We start from the raw sequence: 27231 nt of genomic DNA, 5'->3' as shown, positions 1-27231 counted from the left end.
TACATCACATGTACATTTAAATTAGGTTCTTTGTCATGAGGGGCGTAAAGTTAATATTCATTTAACTGATTAAGCATGCGCAGTATCTGTGCCCTAACCTACTTAATTGCCTTTGACCTAAAGAATAGCTTCTGTGTTGTCAGCTACATTCCTTACCTCATCTTGTTATTCTACAATGTTATCAACAGCTCTGAAGGTCTGACTGTTTGTTCGAATCACAAGGTTGGTGTTTCCAGTTACTCGGCCCATCACAAGGTCGGTGACTACAACCCTTCGGCCCCTCACAATGGTGGTGGTTTAATCATCTTATCCCTCACAACATTCTCAAAAGTTTTCAAAACTCTCTTAAACTTTATCTCACACTGATTCCCTCCCTCTCTACCTCTCTCCCTCCCTCCTCCTTCTCTCCCTCCTTTTTTCTCTCCATTCCACCCTCAATGCACCAAAAAACCACCCCGGAACCAACATGCGGCGTTTCGCCCTCCACCCGGATGCCTGAGACCCGCCGTCCCGCGTTGCCAGCGCCGGTGCGCCGCCCTAAAGCGTCCCCCTCCCGCCAGAAGTGCCTTTGTGGACAAGATCCAGGAACTTGCTCCGCTACAGGATCTTTGCTTTGGACAAGAGGTCGCCACCCAAACGCATGTGGAATCCAGCTACAAAAATAAGCAGGTAAGGGTGAAGCGCTGCGGGGGAGGCAGCAATGCAGCAAGTGATGCATGCATTCCCTTTAATGCAGCAGGTGATGCATGCATTCCCTTTAATGCAGCAGGGGGAGCATGCATTCCCTTTAATGCAGCAGGTGATGCATGCATTCCCTTTAATGCAGCAGGGGGAGCATGCATTCCCTTTAATGCAGCAGGGGGCGCATGCATTCCCTTTAATGCAGCAGGGGGCGCATGCATTCCCTTTAATGCAGCAGGGGGCGCATGCATTCCCTTTAATGCAGCAGGGGGAGCATGCACAGGCGCTGGCAGGCGGTGTCCCCCCCCCTCTCTCTCCCCCTCCCTCTCCCTCTCCCTCTCCCTCTCCCTCTCTCCCCCTCACCCCCTCTCCTCCTCTCCCCTCTCCCCCTCTCTCTCTCTCTCTCGCTCTCTCACCCCTCTCTCTCTCTCTCCCTCTCTCCCCCTCTCCCCTCTCTCTCCTCCCTCCTCTCTCTCTCTCCCCCTCCCCTCTCTCTCTCCCCCTCCATCTCCTCTTCTCTCTTCTCTCTCTATCCTAATTTGAGGAAGGACATTCTTGCTATTGAGGGAGTGCAGCGCAGGTTTACAAGGTTAATTCCCGGGATGGCGGGACTGTCATATGCTGAGAGAATGGGGCAGCTGGGCTTGTACACTCTGGAGTTTAGAAGGATGAGAGGGCATCTCATTGAAACATATAAGAATTTTAAAGGCTTGGAAACGCTAGAGGCAGGAAACATGTTTCCACCCAGAGAGTTGTGAATCTGTGGCCATTTAGGACTGAGACGAGCAGAAACTTTTTAACCCAGAGAGTTGTGAATCTGTGGCCATTTGGGACTGAGATGAGGAGAATATTTTCCACCCAGAGAGTTGTAAGTGGGATTCTCTGCCTCAGAGGGTGGTGGAGGCTGGTTCTCTGGATGTTATTTTCAAGAGAGAGCTAGATAGGGCCCTTAAAGATAGCGGAGTCAGGGGATATGGGGAGAAGGCAGGAACGGGGTACTGATTATTATTATCATTATCATCCTTTATTGTCATCTTGCAAAGCAACAATTGTCCAGTGCAAAATGAGACGACATTTCCCAGGGAATACCGGAGCATCGCACATAAAACTTAAACATTTCACGCATAACCATATAACAATTACAGCACAGAAACAGGCCATCTCGGCCTTTCATGTCCGTGCCGAACACTTATTTTCCCCTAGTCCCATCTACCTGCACTCAGGCCATAACCCTCCATTCCTCTCCCGTCCATATACCTATCCAATTTATTTTTAAATGATAAAATTGAACCTGCCTCCTCCACTTCCACTGGAAGCTCCATACAGCTACCACTCTCTGAGTAAAGAAGTTCCCCCTCGTATTACCCCTAAACTTCTGTCCCTTAATTCTCAACTCATGTCCACTTGTTTGAATCTTCCCTCCTCTCAAAGGGAAAAGCTTATCCATGTCAACTCTGTCTTTCCCTCTCATCATTTTAAAGACCTCTATCAAATCCCCGCTTAACCTTCTTCACTCCAAAGAATAAAGACCTAACTTGTTCAATCTTTCTCTGTAACTTAGTTGTTGAAACCCAGGCAACATTCAAGTAAATCTCCTCTACTCTCTCCATTTTGTTGACATCCTTCCTATAATTAGGCGACCAAAATTGTACACCATACTCCAGAATTGGCCTCACCAATGCCTTGTACAATTTTAATATTACATCCCAACTTCTATACTCAATGCTCTGATTTATAAAGGCCAGCACACTAAAAGCTTTCTTTACCACACTATCTACATGAGATTCCATCTTCAGGGAACTATGCACAGTTATTCCTAGATCCCTCTGTTCAACTGCATTCCTCAATACCTACCATTTACCACGTACGTCCTATTTTGATTTGTCCTGCCAAGATGTAGCACCTCACACTTCAGCATTAAACTCCATCTGCCATCTTTCAGCCCACTCTTCCAAATGGCCTAAATCTCTCTGTAGACTGTGAAAATCTACTTCATTATCCACAACACCACCTATCTTAGTATCATCTGCATACTTACTAATCCAATTTACCACACCATCATCCAGATTATTGATGTACATGACAAACAATAGTGGACCCAACACAGATCCCTGAGGCACCCCAGTAGTCACCAGCCTCCAACCTGACAAACAGCCATCCACCCTTAGGTACACCAAAATGCTGGAGAAACTCAGCGGGTGCAGCAGCATCTATGGAGCGAAGGAAATAGGTAACTTTTCGTGAAAAGTTTCCTATTTCCTTCGCTCCATAGATGTTGCTGCACCCGCTGAGTTTCTCCAGCATTTTTGTGTACCTTCGACTTTCCAGCATCTGCGGTTCCTTCTTGAACACAGCCATCCACCCTTACTCTCTGGCATCTCCCATTCAGCCACTGTTGAATCCATCTTGCTACTCCACCATTAATACCCAACAATTGAACCTTCGTAACCAACCTTCCATGAGGTACCTTGTCAAAGGCCTTACTGAAGTCCATATAGACAACATCCACTGCTTTACCCTCATCAATTTCCCGAGTAACCTCTTCAAAAAATTCTAGAAGTTTAGTCAAACATGACCTTCCAGCCACAAATCCATGTTCCAGGCATAAAATATAATGATTAAAAAAAACAATCCAGTTCCTGATAAAACAGTACGAATAGTTAAACAAAAGTGCAGGTAAAAACAGCAACATTAAAATACAAGTAACAGTCATAAAATGCCCAGGGCAGCTGATTTAAGTGGCCTGAGCCAGTGCCAGAGTTATTACTCAGTGCCAGTTATTAAATGATCAGTTCAAAAAGCAGCAGAATCAGGTGGAATGACTGTTTAGCAGCCTCACAGCCTGTGGCAGGAAACTGTTTAGCAGTCTGGTTGTCCGGGCTTTGATGCTACGGTATCTCTTGCCTGATGGCAGGAGATCCAGGTGTGTGTGGAGTGGGTGCAGTCTGTCCTTTGCTATGCTCAGTGCTTTTTTCAGGCAGCGGCTCTGGAACAGTTCTTGTACCGAGGGTAGGGAGACGCCAATGATCCTCTCTGCTCCCCTCACTACTCTCTGCAGAGACTTCCTGTCTGAGCAGTTACAGTTGGAGTACCATGTGTTCATGCAGTACGTAAGTACAGACTCCACCGTGCCCCTGTAAAAAGTCCTGAGGATGTTGGTGGGGAGTGAGACCTGTTTGAGTTTCCTCAGGTAGTGCAGTCGCTGATGGGCGTTTGACAATCCCAGTGATGTTCCTGGACCAGGTGAGACTGTCTGTAATTTGCACTCCGAGGAACTTTATGCTCTCCACTCTCTCCACCGTGATGCCACTGATGTTGAGGGGTGTGTGTTTGGGCTGCGACCTCCTGAAGTCGACAATCATCTCCTTTGTTTTGTCGACGTTTAATGCTAAATTGTTGTTGCCGCACCAGTCCACTAGTTGTTTCACTTCCTCCCTGTACATTGTTTCATCCTCTCCACTGATGAGACCCACCACTGTGGTGTCATCTGCAAATTTTATAATCTTATTGCCCCTGAATCTGGCAGCACAGTCATGTGTGAGCAGTGGGAACAACAGCGGGCTGAGCACACAGCCTTGAGGGGAGCCGGTGCTCAGCGTGATCGAGCCTGAGGTATTCTTGCCAACATGGACTGACTGCGGTCTCTATGTCAGAAAGTCCAGGATCCAGTGACACAGGGTGGTGTTGAGGTTCAGCAGGGTTAGTTCCTCCACAAGTCTCTGTGGGATGATGGTGTTAAAAGCTGAGCTGAAGTCAATGTACAGGATTCTGGCGTAGGTGTTTTTGTTTTCCAGATGAGTGAGTACTGTGTGCAGCGTAGTAGAGATGGCATCTTCTGTAGAACGGTTGGGGCGATAGGCGAACTGGAGGGGGTCTAACGATGAGGAGAGGCTGGCAGTAATGTGAGGTTTAACCAGGCGTTCAAAGCACTTCATTACTATGGGGGTCAGGGCGACAGGGCGGTAATCATTTAGGCAAGCCACAACTGATTTCTTTGCTATTGGGATTATTGTGGAGGTTTTGAGGCATGTGGGGACAATGGCTTGACTAAGGGAGATGTTGAAGATGTCTGTTAGCACTTCTGCTAACTCATCCGCACATTCCTTGAGCACACGGCCTGGGATGTTGTCGGGTCCAACTGCTTTCCACGGGTTGACCTTGGACAGGATTCTCCGTGTGTACATCGAGTCTATGGTCAGGACTGGCTGGTCAGTTTGTAAGCAAGGGCTGGTTCTCCCATTGGGTATGGTGTTAGCTGCATCAAAACGTGCAAAGAAATTGTTCTTCTGGAACAATTATCTGGAAGTTTATCTGGAAGAGAAGTGTCGGTGTCAGTCACCTGCTGCCTTGCCTTGTACCCCGTCAGTGTTTGGATTCCCTTCCACATCCTCCTGCTGTCTCCTGTGTCACAGAGGTGTCCCTGGATTTTCTCTGCATAGGCACGTTTCGCTGCCTTGATTCCTTTTTCCAGTGCAGTCCTGGTAGATGGATCTGGGAATAACCGTGCATAGTTCCTTGAAGGTGGAATCTCATATAGTTCAAGTTCAAGTGAGTTTATTGTCATGTGTCCCTGTATAGGACAATGAAATTCTTGCTTTGCTTAAGCACACAGAAAATAGTAGGCATTTACTACAAAACAGATAAATGTGTCCATATACCATGATATAAATATATACACACATGAATAAATAAACTGGTAGTGCAAATAACAGAAAGTGGTTGCTAATAATCAGAGTTTTGTCCGAGCCAGGTTTAATAGCCTGATGGCTGAGGGGAAGTAGCTATTCCTGAACCTGGTTGTTGCAGTCTTCAGGCTCCTTTACCTTCTACCTGAAGGTAGCAGGGAGATCAGTGTGTGGCCAGGATGGTGTGGGTCTTTGATGATACTGCCAGCCTTTTTGAGGCAGCGACTGCGATAAATCCCCTCGATGGAAGGAAGGTCAGAGTCGATGATGGACTGGGCAGTGTTTACTACTTTTTGTAGTCTTTTCCTCTCCAGGGCGCTCAAATTTCCGAACCAAACCACGATGCAACCGGTCAGCGTGCTCTCGACTGTGCACCTGTAGAAGTTAGAGAGAGTCTTCCTTGCAATCCGACTCTCCGTAATCTTCTCAGGAAGTAGAGGCGCTGATGAGCTTTTTTGATAGATAGGGTGGTAAAGAAAGCTTTTGGTATGCTAGCCTTTATAAATCAGAGCATTGAGTATAGAAGCTGGGATGTAATGTTAAAATTGTACAAGGCATTGGTGAGACCAAATCTGGAGTATGGTGTACAATTTTGGTCGCCCAATTATAGGAAGGATGTCAACAAAATAGAGAGAGTACAGAGGAGATTTACTAGAATGTTGCCTGGGTTTCAACAACTAAGTTACAGAGAAAGGTTGAATAAGTTAGGTCGTTATTCTCTGGAGCGCAGAAGGTTAAGGGGGGACTTGATAGAGGTCTTTAAAATGATGAGAGGGATAGACAGAGTTGATGTGGACAAGCTTTTCCCTTTGAGAATAGGGAAGATTCAAACAAGAGGACATGACTTCAGAATTAAGGGACAGAAGTTTAGGGGTAACATGAGGGGGAACTTCTTTACTCAGAGAGTGGTAGCGGTGTGGAATGAGCTTCCAGTGGAAGTGGTGGAGGCAGGTTTGTTGGTATAATTTAAAAATAAATTGGATGGGCATATGGATGAGAAGGGAATGGAGGGTTATGGTATGAGTGCAGGCAGGTGGGACTAAGGGAAAATAATTGTTCGGCACGGACTTGTAGGGCCGAGATGGCCTGTTTCCGTGCTGTAATTGTTATATGGTTATAAAGTGAATGGTGTGTTAGCATTCATAGGAAAAGGATTTGAGTATAGGAGCAGGGAGGTTCTACTGCAGTTGTACAGGCTCTTGGTGAGACCACACCTGGATTACTGCGTACAGTTTTGGTCTCCTAATCTGAGGAAAGACATTCTTGCCATAGAGGGAGCACAGAGAAGGTTCACCAGACTGATTTCTGGGATGTCAGGACTTTCATATGAAGATAGACTGGATAGACTCGGCTTGTACTCGCTAGAATTAAGAAGATTGAGGGGGCATCTTATAGAAACTTACAAAATTCTTAAGGGGTTGGACAGGCTAGATGAAGGAAGATTGTTCCCGATGTTGGGGAAGTCCAGAACAAGGGGTCGCAGTTTAAGGATAAGGGGGAAATCTTTTAGGACCGAGATGATAAAAACATTTTTCACACAGACAGTGGTGAAGTTGGATGATCAGCCATGATCATATTGAATGGCGGTGCAGGCTCGAAGGGCCGAATGGCCTGCTCCTGCACCTATTTTCCATGTTTCTATGAGAGGGAGGGAGAGAGAGAAAGAGACAGAGAGAGGGAGCGAGAGAGACAGACAGAGGGAGCGAGAGAGACAGACAGACAGAGGGACAGAGAGAGAGAAAGAGACAGAGAGACAGACAGACAGACAGAGAGATATATCGATAGAGAGAGAGACAGACAGACAGAGGGACAGAGAGAGAGAAACAGAGAGAGACACACACAGTAAAGGACACAGGCTGAAAATGAGAAGCCAGTGTGACCTCAGTGTGGGGGGGAGAGAGAGAGACTGACAGACAGAAAGAGACAGAGAGGGACACACACAGACAGACAGACAGACAGACAGACAAAGAGAGAGAGGTACAGCGCGGAAACATGCCCTTCAGCCCAACTTGCCCACACCGGCCAACATGCCCCATCTACACTAGTCCCACCCTGACCAACATGCCCCTTCTACACTAGTCCCACCCCGACCAACATGCCCCATCTACACTAGTCCCACCCCGACCAACATGCCCTATCTACACTAGTCCCACCCCGACCAACATGCCCCATCTACAATAGTCCCACCCCGACCAACATGCCCCACCTACACTAGTCCCACCCCGACCAACATGCCCCATCTACACTAGTCCCACCCCGACCAACATGCCCCAACTACAATAGTCCCACCCCGACCAACATGCCCCATCTACATCTGTCCCACTCCGACCAACATGCCCATCTACACCAGTCCCACCCCGACCAACATGTCCCATCTACACTAGTCCCACCCCGACCAACATGCCCCATCTACACTAGTCCCACCCCGACCAACATGCCCCATCTACACTAGTCCCAGCCCGACCAACATGCCCCATCTACACTAGCCCCACCCAGACCAACATGCCCCACCTACACTAGTCCCACCCCGACCAACATGCCCCATCTACACTAGTCCCTCCCCGACCAACATGCCCCATCTACACTAGTCCCACCCCGACCAACATGTCCCATCTACACTAGTCCCACCCCTACCAACATGCCCCATCTACACTAGTCCCACCCCGACCAACATGCCCCATCTACACTAGTCCCACCACGACCAACATGCCCCATCTACACCAGTCCCACCACGACCAACATGCCCCATCTACACTAGGCCCACCCTGACCAACATGCCCCTTCTACACTAGTCCCACCCCGACCAACATGCCCCATCTACACTAGTCCCACCCCGACCAACATACCCCATCTACACTAGTCCCACCCCGACCAACATGCCCCATCTACAATAGTCCCACCCGACCAACATGCCCCACCTACATTAGTCCCACCCTGACCAACATGCCCCATCTACACTAGTCCCACCCCGACCAACATGCCCCATGTATACTAGTCCCACCCCGACCAACATGCCCCATCTACACTAGTCCCACCCCGACCAACATGCCCCAACTACAATAGTCCCACCCCGACCAACATGCCCCATCTACACCTGTCCCACTCCGACCAACATGCCCATCTACACCAGTCCCACCCCGACCAACATGTCCCATCTACACTAGTCCCACCCCGACCAACATGCCCCATCTACACTAGTCCCACCCCGACCAACATGCCCCATCTACACTAGTCCCAGCCCGACCAACATGCCCCATCTACACTAGCCCCACCCAGACCAACATGCCCCACCTACACTAGTCCCACCCCGACCAACATGCCCCATCTACACTAGTCCCTCCCCGACCAACATGCCCCATCTACACTAGTCCCACCCCGACAAATATGTCCCATCTACACTAGTCCCACCCCTACCAACATGCCCCATCTACACTAGTCCCACCCCGACCAACATGCCCCATCTACACTAGTCCCACCACGACCAACATGCCCCACCTACACCAGTCCCACCCCGACCATCATGCCCCATCTACACTAGGCCCACCCTGACCAACATGCCCAATCTACACTAGGCCCACCCTGACCAACATGCCCCATCTTCACTAGGCCCACCCTGACCAACATGCCCCATCTACACTAGGCCCATCCTGACCAACATGCCCCATCTACGCTAGTCCCACCCTGACCAACATGCCCCAGCTACACTAGTCCCACCCCGACCAACATGCCCCATCTACACTAGTCCCACCCTGACCAACATGCCCCATCTACACTAGTCCCATCCCGACCAACATGCCCCATCTACACTAGTCCCACCCCGACCAACATGCCCCATCTACACTAGTCCCACCCCGACCAACATGCCCCATCTACACTAGTCCCACCCCGACCAACATGTCCCATCTACACTAGTCCCATCCCGACCAACATCCCTCTGCTACACTAGTCCCACCCCGACCAACATGCCCCATCTACACTAGTCCCACCCCGACCAACATGCCCCATCTACACTAGACCCACCCCGACCAACATGCCCCATCTACACTAGTCCCACCCCGACCAACATGCCCCATCTACAACCACGACCAACATGCCCCATCTACACTAGTCCCACCCCGACCAACATGCCCCATCTACACTAGTCCCACCCCGACCAACATGCCCCATCTACACTAGTCCCACCCCGACCAACATGCCCCATCTACACTAGTCCCAGCCCCGACCAACATGCCCCATCTACACTAGCCCACCCCGACCAACATGCCCCAACTACACTAGTCCCACCCCGACCAACATGCCCCATCTACACTAGTCCCACCCCGACCAACATGCCCCATCTACACCAGTCCCACCCCGACCATCATGCCCCATCTACACAAGGCCCACCCTGACCATCATGCCCAATCTACACTAGGCCCACCCTGACCAACATGCCCCATCTACACTAGGCCCACCCTGACCAACATGCCCCATCTACACTAGTCCCACCCTGACCAACATGCCCAAGCTACACTAGGCCCACCCTGACCAACATGCCCCATCTACAGTAGTCCCACCCTGACCAACATGCCCAATCTACACTAGGCCCATCCCGACCAACATGCCCCATCTACACTAGTCCCACCCCGACCAACATCCCCCATCTACACTAGTCCCACCCCGACCAACATGCCCCATCTACACCAGTCCCACCCCGACCAACATGCCCCATCTACACTAGTCCCAGCCCGACCAACATGCCCCATCTACACTAGCCCCACCCCGACCAACATGCCCCATCTACACTAGTCCCACCCCGACCAACATGCCCCATCTACACCAGTCCCACCCCGACCAACATGCCCCATCTACACTAGTCCCACCCCGACCAACATGCCCCATCTACACTAGTCCCACCACGACCAACATGCCCCATCTACACTAGGCCCACCCTGACCAACATGCCCAATCTACACTAGGCCCACCCTGACCAACATGCCCCATCTACACTAGGCCCACCCTGACCAACATGCCCCATCTACACTAGGCCCATCCTGACCAACATGCCCCATCTACACTAGTCCCACCCTGACCAACATGCCCCAGCTACACTAGGCCCACCCTGACCAACATGCCCCAACTACACTAGTCCCACCCTGACCAACATGCCCCATCTACACTAGGCCCATCCCGACCAACATGCCCCAACTACAATAGTCCCACCCCGACCAACATCCCCCATCTACACTAGTCCCACCACGACCAACATGCCCCATCTACACTAGGCCCACCCTGACCAACATGCCCAATCTACACTAGGCCCATCCCGACCAACATGCCCCATGTACACTAGTCCTACCCCGACCAACATGCCCCAACTAAACTAGTCCCACCCCGACCAACATGCCCCATCTACACTAGTCCCACCCCGACCAACATGCCCCATCTACACGAGTCCCACCCTGACCAACATGCCCCATGTACACTAGTCCCACCCCGTCCAACATGCCCCATCTACACTAGTCCCACCCCGATTAACATGCCCCATCTACACTAGTCCCACCCCGACCAACATGCCCCAACTACACCTGTCCCACTCCGACCAACATGCCCATCTACACCAGTCCCACCCCGACCAACATGCCCCAGCTACACTAGTCCAACCCCGACCAACATGCCCCATCTACACTAGTCCCACCCCGACCAACATGCCCCATCTACACTAGTCCCACCCCGACCAACATGCCCCAATCTACACTAGTCCCACCCCGACCAACATGCCCCATCTACACTAGTCCCACCCCGACCAACATGCCCCATCTACACTAGTCCCACCCCGACCAACATGCCCCATCTACACTAGTCCCACCCCGACCAACATGCCCCATCTACACTAGTCCCACCCCGACCAACATGCCCCATCTACACTAGTCCCACCCCGACCAACATGCCCCATCTACACTAGTCCCACCCGACCAACATGCCCCATCTACACTAGTCCCACCCCGACCAACATGCCCCATCTACACTAGGCCCACCCCGACCAACATGCCCCATCTACACTAGTCCCACCCCGACCAACATGCCCCATCTACACTAGTCCCACCACGACCAACATGCCCCATCTACACTAGTCCCACCCCGACCAACATGCCCCATCTACACTAGTCCCACCCCGACCAACATGCCCCATCTACACTAGTCCCACCCCGACCAACATCCCCCATCTACACTAGTCCCACCACGACCAACATGCCCCATCTACACTAGGCCCACCCTGACCAACATGCCCAATCTACACTAGGCCCATCCCGACCAACATGCCCCATGTACACTAGTCCCACCCCGACCAACATGCCCCAACTACACTAGTCCCACCCCGACCAACATGCCCCATCTACACTAGTCCCACCCCGACCAACATGCCCCATCTACACGAGTCCCACCCTGACCAACATGCCCCATGTACACTAGTCCCACCCCGTCCAACATGCCCCATCTACACTAGTCCCACCCCGATCAACATGCCCCATCTACACTAGTCCCACCCCGACCAACATGCCCCAACTACACCTGTCCCACTCCGACCAACATGCCCATCTACACAAGTCCCACCCCGACCAACATGCCCCAGCTACACTAGTCCAACCCCGACCAACATGCCCCATCTACACTAGTCCCACCCCGACCAACATGCCCCATCTACACTAGTCCCAGCCCGACCAACATGCCCCAACTACACTAGCCCCACCCCGACCAACATGCCCCAACAACACTAGTCCCACCCCGACCAACATGCCCCATCTACACTAGTCCCACCCCGACCAACATGCCCCATCTACACTAGTCCCACCCCGACCAACATGCCCCATCTACATTAGTCCCACCCCGACCAACATGCCCCAGCTACACTAGGCCCACCCCGACCAACATGCCCCATCTACACTAGTCCCACCCTGACCAACATACCCCATCTACACTAGTCCCACCCCGACCAACATGCCCCATCTACACTAGGCCCACCCCGACCAACATGCCCCATCTACATTAGTTCCACCCCGACCAACATGCCCCATCTACACTAGTCCCACCACGACCAACATGCCCCATCTACACTAGGCCCACCCTGACCAACATGCCCAATCTACACTAGGCCCATCCCGACCAACATGCCCCATGTACACTAGTCCCACCCCGACCAACATGCCCCAACTACACTAGTCCCACCCCGACCAACATGCCCCATCTACACTAGTCCCACCCCGACCAACATGCCCCATCTACACGAGTCCCACCCTGACCAACATGCCCCATGTACACTAGTCCCACCCCGTCCAACATGCCCCATCTACACTAGTCCCACCCCGATCAACATGCCCCATCTACACTAGTCCCACCCCGACCAACATGCCCCATCTACACTAGTCCCACTCCGACCAACATGCCCCATCTACACCAGTCCCACCCCGACCAACATGCCCCAGCTACACTAGTCCCACCCCGACCAACATGCCCCATCTACACTAGTCCCACCCCGACCAACATGCCCCATCTACACTAGTCCCAGCCCGACCAACATGCCCCATCTACACTAGCCCCACCCCGACCAACATGCCCCAACTACACTAGTCCCACCCCGACCAACATGCCCCATCTACACTAGTCCCACCCTGACCAACATGCCCCATCTACACTAGTCCCACCCCGACCAACATGCCCCATCTACATTAGTCCCACCCCGACCAACATGCCCCAGCTACACTAGTCCCACCCCGACCAACATGCCCCATCTACACTAGTCCCACCCCGACCAACATGCCCCATCTACACTAGTCCCCCCACGACCAACATGCCCCACCTACACCAGTCCCACCCCGACCATCATGCCCCATCTACATTAGTCCCACCCGACCAACATACCCCATCTACACTAGTCCCACCCCGACCAACATGCCCCATCTACACTAGTCCCACCCCGACCAACATGCCCCATCTACACTAGGCCCACCCCGACCAACATGCCCCATCTACATTAGTCCCACCTCGACCAACATGCCCCATCTACACTAGTCCCACCCCGACCTACATGCCCTACCTACACTAGTCCCCCCACGACCAACATGCCCCATCTACACTAGTCCCACCCCGACCAACATGCCCCGTCTACACTAGTCCCACCCCGACCAACATGCCCCATCTACACTAGTCCCACCCCGACCAACATGCCCCGTCTACACTAGTCCCACCCCGACCAACATGCCCCATCTACACTAGTCCCACCCCGACCAACATGCCCCGTCTACACTAGTCCCACCCCGACCAACATGCCCCATCTACACTAGTCCCACCCCGACCAACATGCCCCATCTACACTAGTCCCACCCCGACCAACACGCTCCATCTACACTAGTCTTGTACAAATGCAACGTGACCTCCCAACTTCTTGACTGAATAGGGGGAGAGAGAGAGGGAGAAAGAGGGAGAGAGAGACAGAGAGAGTGACAGAGAGAAACACAGAGAGAGAGAACGAGGGAGAGAGAGACAGAGAGAAACATAGAGAGAGAGAGAGTGACAGAGAGAGAGAATGTGATAAGGAACTGCAGATGTTGGATTATACCGAAGGTAGACACAAAGTGCAGGAGTAACTCAGCGGGTCAGGCAGCATCTCTGGAGAGAAGGAATGGGTGATATTGCTGGTCGAGACCCTTCTTCAGACTGAGATAGAGAGACAGAAAGAGACAGAGACAGAGAGAGAAAGAGTTAGAAAGAGAAAGAGAAACAGAGTGAGACAGAGAAAGAGAGAGAGAAACAGGGAGAGAAACAGAGAGAGAGAGAGATAAACAGAGAGACAGAGAGAGACACACAGGGAGAGAGAGAGAGAGGGAGTGATACAGGGCGGAAACGGGCCCTTCGGCTCAACTTGCCCACACCGGCCAACATGCCTCATCTACACTAGTCCAAGTACCTGTCCAAGTGTTGGGATAGTCCCAGCCTCAACTCCCTCCTCCAGCAGCTCGTTCCATACACCCACCACCCTCTGTGTGAAAAAGTTGCCCCTCAGGTTCCTATTCAATTATTCCCACCCCCGCGTCTCTCACCTTAAACCCGTGTCCTCTGGTCCTCGATTCCCCTGCTCTGGGCAAGAGACTGTGCGTCTACCCGATCTATTCCTCTGGTGATTTTGTTCACCTCTATAAGATTGCCCCTCATCCTCCTGTGCTACAAGGAATAGAGTCCCAGCCCTGCCCCAACCTCTCCCTGTAGCTCAGGCCCCTCGAGACCCGGCAACATCCTCGTAAATCTTCTCTGCGCCCTTTCCAGCTCGACGACATCTTTCCTGTAACACGGTGCCCAGAACGGAACACAATACAGAGACAGAGACAGACAGAGGGAGACAGGGACAGAGGCAGGGACAGAGATAGAGACACACACACACATACACACAGGCAGGGACAGAGACAGGGAGAGGGACAGACAGAGGGAGAGAGAGGCAGGGACAGAGAGAGAGACACACACACACACACAGACGGACAGAGACGGGCAGGGAGAGGGACAGACAGAGAGAGACAGAGTGAGAGAGACAGATGCAGAGAGAGAGGGAGATAGAGAGATAGAGAGAGGGAGAGATAGAGAGAGGGAGAGATAGAAAGAGGGAGAGACAGAGAAAGAGAGAGACAGAGAGACAAAGCGAGAGCAAGACAGAGGGAGAGAGAGAGACAGAGACAAACGGAGACAGAGGGAGAGAGAGACAGCAAGAGAGAGATAGAGGGACAGGGATAGAGAGGGACAGACAGAGACAGAGAGATACAGAGAGATACAGACAGAGAGACAGAGAAAGAGTGAGAGACAGAGAGAAATACTGAGGGACAGATGCAGAGAGAGAGGGAGAGAGACAGAGAGAGAGAGAGACAGAGAGGGACAGAGACGGAGAGACAGAGAGAGAGACAGACAGAGAGACAGGCAGAGAGAGAGACAGAGAGAGAGAGAGACAAACAGGGAGAGAGAGGGAGAAAGAGAGACAGAGACAGATATAGGGGCAGTGATAGAGAGGGAAAGAGAGAGATACAGAAACAGAGAGAGACAGGGAGACAGACAGAGAGGGGCAGGCAGAGGGAGAGGCAGAGAGAGAGAGAGAGAGAGAGAGAGAGAGAGAGAGAGAGAGGGACAGAGAGATAGTGAAAACAAATTAGACCCAAATAACTACCGTGGCATCTGTGTCAGTAGGTGCCTAGGGAAGTTATTCTTCAGTATCATAAATAACAGAATGCAGGATTTCCTTAACAAACACAACATTTTCAGTAAAAACCAAATTGGCTTCCTCCCAAAACACCGTACCACTGACCACATTTATACCCTCCACACTCTCATTGAAAAACATGTACACCAAGTGAAAAATGGGAAAATATTTGCCTGCATTTGACTCTATTTGGCATGAAGGGCTCTATTAAGAACTCCGCCGCTGTGGTATAGGAGGAAAGGTATATGACCTTATTAAATCAATGTATCTGAATAATAAATGTGGCTTTAAAATTGGGGACAAACGCACTGATCTCTACGCCCATAGAAGAGGCGTCCGGCAAGGCTGCAATCTGAGCCCGACACTGTTTAATGTATATATCTACGATTTGGCAGAAAAGTTGGACCAGAGCACAGCGCTGGGCCTCTCTTCTGGACGGAGAGGTAAATTAGCTGTTTTATGCGGATGACTTGGTTCTGCTGTCCCCCACAGAACAGGGACTGCAGCAACAGTTGGACCTACTTGATGAGTACTGCCAAAATTGGGCCCTGGTAGTAAATCTAAAGAAAACCAACATCATGATTTTTCAGAAAAGACCCAGATGTCAGGAAGATAAATACAAATTTACTCTCAATGGAACTGTTATCGAACACACTATGAACTGTACTTACCTTGGTCTAACCGTCTCAGCATCAGGGAGCTTCAATATGGCAGTGAATGCACTAAAAGAGAAAGCTTGAAGAGCTTTGTATGCAATAAAAAGAAGATTCTACAACATCCAAAACCCAATTAAAATCTGGTTTAAAATATTTGACAGTGTAATCCAGCCTATTGGGCTTTATGGTAGTGAAGTATGTCACCATAATTATAGTAAATGGGAAAAACATACAACAGAGGCCCTGCATGCGGAATTTTGTCGGAACATCCTCCGTATCCAAAGGAAAACACCAACAAACGCATGTAGGGCGGAATTAGGCAGATACCAGCTGATATCCAGAAAAGAGCACTACATTTTTGGAATCACCTTAAATCTAGCCCCCCAGATACCCTCCAGTTTAAAGCCCTTCAAACACAAGAGGGGAACCCAGAAAAGAGATCCCTATGTCTGTTGGTACTGAGACAAACTACTCCTATTCAGTTAAACCCTATCCAGTTAAACCCTGACCGGCCACAGATTAATACTGACCCCCAATCACCAATTAGAGTGAACCAAATTATCAAACAATGTAAAGAAACGTACTTGGAACATCAGGATAAAGAAACCAAAATCCAAAGCAGATTAGAATGTTACCGTTCCCTAAAAAGAGACTATAAATTGGCAGACTATCTCTCAACTGTTAGAGACATAAAGCAGAGACAGACCCTCACCAAATACAGGTTAAGTGACCACTATTTGGTAGTTGAAAAAGGAAGACAGAAGAGATTCTGGCAACCAAGAGAAAACAGAATATGCGGCCACTGTTTGACAGATGAGGTTGAAACAGAGGTGCACTTCCTCCTAAAATGCAAAATATTTGACAAAACAAGGAAAGCATACTTTGACAAACTCAGTGTGGCAACCCCTGACTTTAAAGAACTAGATGATACATCAAAACTAAGAATAATCCTTGGCGAAGGAAATACGGCTCATCTTGGTGCACAATACGTAACAGCATGCCATAACCTGAGAGACGGTGAATGACCAACATGCACATATGTACGCACACACTAATTGACATTAACTAACACTAAGAAATGAATATTGAATTGCTAAACTTGCTATTGTGTTGTACTGCTTACAGCTGCAAGAACGTGTAGCAATCAATAAAGGGCTATAGGCATATTGCGAGTTTATGTACAGGGACATATCTATCCATGCACGGTATACTTACATGACATACATACACTGTATGTATGTCATGTTTTATACTTTAGCAATATAACAATGTTTTTTTATCGTGCCAATAAAGTTTTTAAATTGAAAATTGAAATTGAGATTGATAGAGAGAGCTAGAGAGACAGAAACAGAGAGAGAGAGACCTAGAGACAGAGAGAAACAGCATGAGAGACAGACAGAGAGAGGGGGAGAGAGACACAGACACAGAGGGATAGCGACAGACAGAGTGAGAGAAAGACTGAGAGATGGAGAACCAGAGAGAGAGAGACAGAGACAGACAGAGAGTGGGAGAGAGAGACAGAGAGTGGGAGAGAGAGACAGAGGCAGCGAGAGAGAGGGAGAGAGAAAGACAGCGAGACAGAGAGAGAGAGGGAGAGAGGCAGACACGGAGGGAGAGCAACAGACAGAGAGACTGAGACGTAGACAGAGAGAAATACTCTGAGAGATGGAGAACCAGAGAGAGAGACACAGAGTGACCAGAGACAGACAGAGAGTGGGAGAGAGAGACAGCGAGAGGCAGCGAGAGAGAGAGAGAGACAGAGTGACACTCGGAGAGGAAGAAACAGACAGACTCAGAGAGAGAGAGACAGAGAGAGAGAGAGAGAGAGAGATAGGGTCGGAGAGAGAGAGACAGGGAGAGACGGAGAGAAAGAGAGACAGTGGGACAGAGAGACAGAGGGGGAGCGGGGGGGAGAGATGGAGACAGATAGAGAGTGGGAGAGACAGATAGAGAGAGAGGGAGAGAGAGAGAGAGACAGAAAGATAGACAGAGAGAGAGAGAGAGGCAGAGAAAGAGAGGGAGAGACAACGAGAGAGAGATATAGATACACAGAGAGACAGACAGAGATACTCAGAGAGAGAGACTAAGAGAGAGATAGTGAGAGACCGAGAGAGAGAGACGGAGAGAGAGAGAGAGAAGGGGGGAGAAAGACAGAGAGGCAGAGAAAGAGAGACAGAGAGAGATAGAGAGAGAGACATTGAGAGAGAGAGACAGATGGAAACAGAGAGAGAGAAAGAAAGAGAGAGACACAAAGTGGGAAGAAGAGGGGGAGAGAAAGAAAAAGTGATAGACACAGAGGGAGAGAGGGGGACAGTGAGAGATACAGAGACAGTGACAGAGATACAGAGACAAACGGACAGAGAGAGAGGGACAGTGAGAGAGAAGGAGAGAGAAAGAGACACACAGAGGGAGAGAGACAGCGGGAGAGAGAGATACAGAGAGAGTGAGAGAGAGAGGGAGAGAGAGACAGAGTAGGAGAGGTACACAGACAGAGAGAGTGTGGGTGAGAGACAGAGAGAGAGTGACAGACAGAGACGGAGAGAGAAAGAGAAGCAGCCATACAGAGAGAGAGAGACAAAGAGAGAGAGAGAGACAGACAGACAGAGAGAGAGTAGAGTCAGGGACAGTGAGAGACAGACAGAGGGAGAGAGAGAGGCAGAGTAGGAGAGAGATACAGAGAGAGATAGTCAGAGATACTCAGAGAGAGAGAGAGAGACAGTGAGAGAGAGATGGGGGGGACAGTGAGAGAGAGTGTGAGGCAGAGACAGAGAGAGAGTGAGATAGAGAGATGTCAGAGAGAGACATTTAGAGGCACAGAGAGAGAGAAAGAGAGAGGGGGACGGTGAAGAAGGTGGCTGGGTGAAGAGGGGTGAGAGGCTGGAGGTGGATAGGGGATGAAGGGAGTAGCGGGGAAAGCAGGGATCGAAGGGAGGGGGAGGGATTCAAGGGGGAGTGGGTTTGGTGCTGAGGGGGATGAATGGGGGGCAGGGAACGGGGGGGGGGGAAAGAGAGAGGTCCAATGATCCATGAAAGGGGTAGGGAGCCAGGTGGGGGTGGGTTCACATTGCTTGGGGGTGGGGAGGAGGGAGCAAAGGGGGGTAAGGAGCAGGATGCGGCGACAGGGGTGAGGGGCAGGGAGCCACAGGGAGGAGATCACATTGTTTGGGCATGGGGAGGGTGTTGCAGTTTAGGAAGTCAAACCAGGGCAGGATCTTCACTGAATGGCGGGCGCTGGGGGAATGTGTGGAGCCGAGGGATCTAGGAGTTGGGCCGAAGGGCCTCTTTCCAACGCTGTATCACTCTATGAATCTATGACAAAGTGCTGGAGTAACTCAACGGGTCAGGCAGCATCTGTGGAGAGAATGAATGGGTGACATTTTGGGTCGAGACCCTTCTTTGGTTTAGTTTAGTTTAGAGATGCAGCGCGGAAACAGATCTTTTGGCCCGCAGAATCCACGCCGACCAGCGATTCTATCACTAGCACTATCCTACGCACATTAGGGACAATTTAACAATATTGCGGAGGCCGACAAATCTACAGCCCTAAACGTCTTTGAAATGTTGGAGAAAAGCGGAGCAGCCGGAGTAAAAACCATCACAGGTCAAGGGGAGAACGTACAAACTCCACACAGACAGCACCCGTAGTCAGGATGGAGCCCGGGTATCTGGCGGTGAGGCAGCAGCTGTCCCGCTGCGCCACTGTGCCGCACAGAATTGTATTAGTGATAAATAATGCATCCCAGAGTACTTAAGGAAGTAGCCCCAGAAATAGTGGATGCATTAGTGATGATTTTTCAAAACTCTTTAGATTCTGGAGTAATTCCTGAGGATTGGATGGATGCTAATGTAACCCCACTTTTTAAAAAGGGAGGGAGAGAGAAAACGGGGAATTACAGACCAGTTGGTCTAACATCGGTAGCGGGGAAAATGCTAGTCAGTTATTAAAGATGGGATAGCAGCACATTTAGAAAGTGGTGAAATCATTGGACAAAGTCAGCATGAATTTATGAAAGGTAAATCATGTCTGACGAATCTTATAGAATTTTTTTCGAGGATGTAACTTGTAGAGTGGATAAGGGAGAACCAGTGGATGTGTTATATCTGGACTTTCAGAAGGGTTTTGACAAGGTCCCACATAAGAGATTTTGATGCAAACGTAAAGCACACGGTATTGGGGGTTCAGTATTGATGTGGATAGAGAACTGGCTGGCAGACAGGATGCAAAGAGTAGGAGTAAACGGGACCTTTTCTGAATGGCAGGCAGTGACTAATGGGGTACCGCAAGGCTCAGTGCTGGGACCCCAGCTATTTACAATACATATTAATGATTTGGACGAGGGAATTGAATGCAAAATCTCCCAGTTTGCGGATGACACGAAGCTGGGGGGACAGTGTTTGCTGTGAGGAGGATGCTAGGAGGCTGCAAGTTGACTTGGATAGTTTGGGTGAGTGGGCAAATGCATGGCAGATGCAGTATAATGTGGATAAAGGTGAGGTTATCCACTTTGGTGGCAAGAACAGGAAAGTAGACTATTATCTGAATGGTGGCTGTTTAGGAAAAGGGGAGATGCAATGAGACCTGGGTGTCATGGTACGCCAGTCATTGAAAGTAGGCATGCAGGTGCAGCAGCCAGTGAAGAAGGCGAATGGTATGTTAGCATTCATAGGAAAAGGATTTGAGTGTAGGAGCAGGGAGGTTCTACTGCAGTTGTACAGGGCCTTGGTGAGACCACACCTGAAGTATTGCGTACAGTTTTGGTCTCCTAATCTGAGGAAGAACATTCTTGCCACGGAGGGAGTGCAGAGAAGGTTCACCAGACTGATTGCTGGGATGGCAGGACTTTCATATCAAGAAAGACTGGATAGACTCGGCTTGTACTCGATAGAATTTAGAAGATTGAGGGGTGATCTTATAGAAACTTACAAAATTCTTAAGAGTTTGGACAGGCTAGATGCAGGAAGATTGTTCCCGATGTTGGGGAAGTCCAGAACAAGGGGTCACAGTTTAAGGATAAGGGGGAAGTCTTTTAGGACCGGGAGGAGAAAGTTTTTTTTCACACAGAGACTGGTGAATCTGTGGAATTCACTGCCACAGAAAGTAGTTGAGGCCAGGTCACTGGCTATATTTAAGTGAGAATTGGATGTGGCCCTTGTGGCTAAAGGGATCAGGGGGTATGGAGAGAAGGGAGGTACAGGATATGGAGTTGGATGATCAGCCATGATCATATTGAATGGCGTTGCAGGCTCGAAGGACCGAATGGCCTACTCCTGCACCCATTTTCTATGTTTCTTTATAACGGTTTCCTCCGCGATAAACGCACTCAATATGTGCTAGTAATGTCCTGTTTGCCAGATTGTTGACCCTGTGTTCCCCTCCTGCAGGGTTTAGGAGCCGTTGCTGTGGACGGAGAGTCGGGGACGTGAGCGGCCATTGAGGGCGGCCAGGGTGCCGTTGGGCTCCCCCATCTGCTCGGTGTGCGGGCTGAACTTCGATGGAGGACCAACAAGTTAAATTGACAAGTGTGGCAAGGTGTGGCGGTGCCTGAGCGAGCTGGAGGCCCACCGGCTGCTGCACACGGGAGAACGTCCCTTCAACTGCAGCAAGAGCTTCACTCACTACAAGTACTTGCAGGGGCACAACAGCATGCACTCCAGCGAGAGGCCCTTCACCTGCTCCAACTGCAGCAAGAGCTTCACTCACTACAAGTACTTGCAGGGGCACAACAGCATGCACTCCAGCGAGAGGCCCTTCACCTGCTCCAACTGCAGCATGAGCTTCAAGACGGCGAATCACCTGAAGATACACCGGCAGGTGCACACGGGCGAGAAGCCCTATGGCTGCTCCACATGCGACATGAGCTTTGTCCAGTTGTCGGGGCTAAGGCAGCACTTGCTGGTGCACAGCAGTGAGCGGCCCTTCACCTGCTCCGACTGCGGCAAAGGCTTCAAGTCGTCCAATCACCTGAAGAGGCACAGGCGCCTGCACGCCAGCGAGCGCCCCTACACCTGCAGCGACTGCGGCAAAGGCTTCACCCAGTCCAAAGACCTGCTGTCCCACCGGCGCCTCCACACTGGGGAGCAACCCTACCGCTGCACCGAGTGCGGCAAGAGCTTCATCCAGTCCAGTCACCTGCTGGACCACCAGCGCACCCACACCGCGGAGCGGCCCTACACCTGCGACCAATGCGGCAAGTACTTCAGCTGCTCAAGCAGCTTGCTGTCCCACCAGCGCACCCACACCAGGGACCGCCCCTACGCCTGTGCCCAGTGCGGCAAGGGCTTCACCCACTCAAACACCCTGCTGTCCCACCAGCGCACCCACACCGGGGAGCGCCCCTACACCTGTGTCCAGTGCGGCAAGAGCTTCACCCACTCAAGCACCCTGCTGTCCCACCAGCGCACCCACACCGGGGAGCGCCCCTACGCCTGTGTCCAGTGCGGCAAGAGCTTCACCCGGTCCAGTCACCTGCTGATGCACCAGCGCACCCACACTGGGGAGCGGCCCTACACGTGCACCCAATGCGGCAAGGGCTTCATCTGCTCCAGCAACCTGCTGGTGCACCAGCGCACCCACACCGGGGAGCGCCCCTACATCTGCACCCAGTGCGGCAAGGGCTTCACCCGTTCTAGTCACCTGGTGGACCACCAGCGCACCCACACCGGGGAGCGGCCCTACATCTGCACCCAGTGCGGCAAGGGCTTCACCCGTTCTAGTCACCTGCTGGAGCACCAGCACACCCACACTGGCGAGCGCCCCTACACCTGCGTCCAGTGCGGTAAGGGCTTCACCAGCTCCTCCAAGCTACTGGCCCACCAGCGGGTGCACTCCGGCGACCGTCCCGTTCCCAGCCCGGTGTGTGGAGAGCGCTTTGCCATGGCCTCCCATGCCCTGTCTCACCAGCGCGTGCACACCATTGGCCAGCCCTACGACTGCCCGTACTGTGGTGAGTCGTTTGACAGCTTGCGGGGGTTGCGGCAACACCGGCGGACCCACGCAGGCGAGCAGCTGATCTCACTGTGACAAGAGAGCACGGGGGCTGTGGGAGAACCAGCGGATACACACCGGAGAGAGACCCTTTGTGTGCGCTGAGTGTGGCAAGGGTTTCACCCACATGTCCAGCCTGTGGCAGCACTGGCGTTCCACAGCGGTGAGCGTCCCTTCCCCTGCCCGTCCTGTGGTAAGGGCTTCACCTGCCTTGACCACCTGCTGGAGCAACGACAAGTCCACACCGGCCAGTGCCCCTTCACCTGCCCGCTCTGTGGCAAGGCTTTTGCCCGCTCCTCCAGCCTGCTGGCACAATGCCACATGGATAGATAGGCGCTGTTTAAGTAGACACAAAATGTTGGAAGGAATGGGTAACGTTTCTAGGTCGAGACCCATCTTCAGTGTCGACCTGAAACGTCACCCATTCCTTGTCTCCAGAGATGCTGCCTGTCCCGTCGTCTCCGTGCATTCCATTCTCTAGGCCCCCATCCTCTCATCTTCATCATGGATGTCCAGTCACTCTACACCTCCATCTCCCACCAGGATGGTCTCAAGGCCTCCGGTTCTTCCTCGACCGGAGAAGCAACCTATACCCGTCCACTGGAACTCTCCTCCGCTTAGCGGACCTGGTCCTTACCCTCAATACACAAGGGGGCGCTCCTCTGTGTGCAGCCATGTCAGCAGCAGTCAGTTTTTCCAGCTTTTTTTTATTTTTTAGTATGTTTTAAAGTGTGTATTTTGTGTTTCTTCGTGTGTTTTGTGTGGGGGGTGGTGTGGGGGGGTAAGGGGGAAACCGCTTTGGTCGCCTCCCATGGAGAAGCGACTTTTTCCAGGTCGCCTCCCCCGTGGCCTAACATCAAGGATCGACGCGGCCTTTCCCGGAGACACGCCCGGGGCTTCAGCGGCGGGCGCATCGTGGACTCTCGATGTGGAGCGGGTTAGCCCTCGCTGGAGGGGAGCGCTCCGTTTCGCTGGTCCGGGGCAGCCGGCAGCCTGAAGTCGCAGCCTGAAGTCGCGGTCTGCAGAGCTCCAGCTGATGCGGCGTCTACAGCCCGGGATCCCTCGTGGGGGACCCGGGGGAAGAAGAAGCCATCACTGCCGGCCCGTGGCCAACTTCTACCGCGGGTGCGGCATGGACTTACCATCACCCCTGGAGGGGAGCTTCGACCGCCGGCCCTGCAGTCTACGGTGCTTCTGGCTGCGGCGGGGACTTTAAATCTCGACCGCCGGCCTGCGGCCTACAACAATCTAAAGCCGCAGTCTCCGGTGAGGAAGAGCCTATCCTGGACTAACTCTGGACTCTGGTCCTGTACACGGGGGGGAAATGGAGGAGGACTCTATCAGACTACAGGAGGAAGATAGAGGACCACCTGGACAGTAACAACAGCAGGCAGGTGTGGCAGGGGATCCAGTATCTCACCAACTACAAGACCAACCTTGGAGCTGCTGAAGGTGATGCCTCGTTGGCAGAGGAGCTGAACCTCTTCTTTGCTCGCTTTGAAGTGGAGCCACCCGAGACAGCCACATCACACCACATGGTCCACAGCAGCTTAACCCTCAAGATAGAGGAGCATGAGGTGAGGCGCACGCTGCGGGCCATCAATCCGAGGAAGGCTACTGGACCCGACGGCGTCTCTGGACGCGTGCTGAAGGACTGCGCTGACCAGCTGGCTGGAGTCTGTACGAGGATTTTCAACCAGTCTCTGGCCCAGTCCACTGTTCCACCCTGTCTGAAGTCCGCAACCATAGTCCCCTTGCCCAAAAAAACCCACATTTCTAGCCTCAACGACTACCGGCCAGTCGCACTCACACCAGTGGTGATGAAGTGTTTTGAAAAACTGGTCCGGGGTCATATCACATCACTCCTGCCCCGAAGCTTTGACCCCCACCAGTTTGCGTACAGAGCGAATAGATCCACAGAGGACGCTGTAGCCACAGCCCTCCATGCTGCACTGTCCCACCTGGAGCAGCCGGGGAGCTACGTGCGGATGCTCTTTGTGGACTACAGCTCTGCCTTTAATACCATCCTTCCCCACAAACTGGTGGACAAACTGGGGGACTTGGGACTTCCACACTCCACCTGCATGTGGATAAATAGCTTCCTGTCAGCTCGCAGCCAGAGAGTCAGAGTGGGCCATCACACATCCACGGCCCTCAGCCTCAGTACCGGCTCTCCACAGGGCTGCGTGCTGAGCCCCCTGCTCTACACCATCTACACACATGACTGCACCACAGCAACACCATTGTCAAATTTGCGGATGACACTACGGTGGTGGGACTCATCTCCGGGGGGGACGAGTACGCCTACCGGGATGAGGCGGAGCAGCTGACAGTGTGGTGTGGAGAAAATAACCTGCTCCTCAACACCTTAAAGACAAAGGAAATAATAATAGACTTCAGAAAGAATAAAACGGACATGGTACCATTAACTATCAGAGGGGACTGTGTGGAGAGGGTGGCGGATTTCCGCTTCCTGGGAATCCATATTGAGGAGGACCTGACGTGGAGCGTGAACACCTCTGCGCTGCTGAAAAAGGTCCAGCAGAGACTGCACTTCCTGAGGGTGCTCAGGAAGAATAACATCACTCAGAGACTGCTGCTGTCCTTTTATCGGTGCTCCATTGAGAGCATCCTAACATACTGTGTATGCGTGTGGTACACCAGCTGCACAGCGGCTCAGAGGAAAGCGCTCCAGAGGGCCATTGACAACGCCCAGAGGATTGTCGGCTTCCCTCTCCTTACCTTGGAGGACTTACACAGTTCCCGCTGCATCAAAAAATCCCAGAGTATTATAAAGGACATTTCCCACCCCGGACACTCCCTGTTTGAACTGTTACCGTCAGGCAGACGGTACAGATCTACAAGGACAAGGACAAACAGACTTAAAAACAGTTTTTACCCCACTGCTATAAAGGCACTAAATGTAGCCGCCAAGGAACACAGGGGCGATACATAATAAGAGACTGAAATCGACAGAAGGATGTAGGGCTGGGTGTTTATGCGTGCTATTTTCATGATATTTATTTTAGTTGTTTATCTTTTTTTAAATATTTTACCTTGTATGTATCGTTAGCTTTTAGAAATGTTTGAATGGTGCACTGACTGGCTGACATTTTACAATTTCGTTGTACATGGTTCATGTTACAATGACAATAAAGAAACTATTCTATTCTATTCGACTTGCCAAATTTTTGTGCCTTCCACCACAGTGATGAATGCTGTGGTGGATGTTTGTGTTACAGTTTTATTGTGTGTTCTTTATTATTGTACTGCTGCTGACAACCCAAATTTCCACCAACCCTGGTTGTGTGGCAATAAATTATATCTATCTATCTATCAATAGCCTTGTTTAACTCCTCCCATTTCCTTCAAATACAAGGCGTAGCTATGGGCACGCGCATGGGCCTCAGCTACGCCAGCCTCTTTGTCTGGTACATCGAACAATCCTTGTTTGAGGCATACCAGGGCCCCATCCCCGACCTCTACCTCCGCTACATCGACGATTGCTTTGGTGCCACCTCCTGCACCTACACACAACTGACTGACTACATCCACTTCACCACTCACCTCCATCCGGCACTCAAATACACCTGGACCATTTCTGACCCTTCCCTACCATTCCTTGACCTCACTATCTCCATCGCAGGTGATAGACTTCTGACCGACATCCACTATAAACCCCACTGACTCCCATGGCTATCTAGACTACTCTTCCTCCCACCCCGCTTCCTGTAAGGACTCCATCCCCTACTCACAATTCCTCCGTTTACGCCGCATCTGCTCCCAGGATGAGGTGTTCCACACCAGGGCATCAGAAATGTCCTCATTATTCAGGGAACGGGGGTTCCACTCCCCTCCTATAGATGAGGCGCGCACTAGGGTCTCTTCCTTACCTCGTAACACTGCTCTCTCTCCCCATGCTCCCAATCGCAACAAGGGCAGAGTCCCCCATGTCCTCACCTTTCACCCCACTGGCCGTCACATACAACAAATAGTCCTCCGTCAGTT

The 27231-nt window shown here is 51.7% G+C and overlaps 1 protein-coding gene across 1 annotated transcript in view; it reads left to right on the top strand.

Moving 5' to 3' along the window:
* The window catches only part of LOC116982292 (zinc finger protein 850-like), a gene marked incomplete at its 3' end in the record, with an annotated part of 382079 nt that extends 358892 nt beyond the window's left edge, over nucleotides 1–23187 (top strand). Inside the window, exon 3 of the mRNA XM_033035564.1 lies at nucleotides 21978–23187. Coding sequence (XP_032891455.1) covers nucleotides 21978–23187 — 1210 coding nt within the window. The remainder of the gene's footprint in view (nucleotides 1–21977) is intronic.
* Between the last annotated feature and the right edge of the window lie 4044 nt (nucleotides 23188–27231).

Source organism: Amblyraja radiata, chromosome 16, assembly GCF_010909765.2.
Source record: "Amblyraja radiata isolate CabotCenter1 chromosome 16, sAmbRad1.1.pri, whole genome shotgun sequence".
NCBI classification, from domain to species: Eukaryota; Metazoa; Chordata; class Chondrichthyes; order Rajiformes; family Rajidae; genus Amblyraja; species Amblyraja radiata.
Note: the sequence above shows the minus strand (reverse complement) of the source record. Positions and strands in the feature narration are given on the sequence as shown.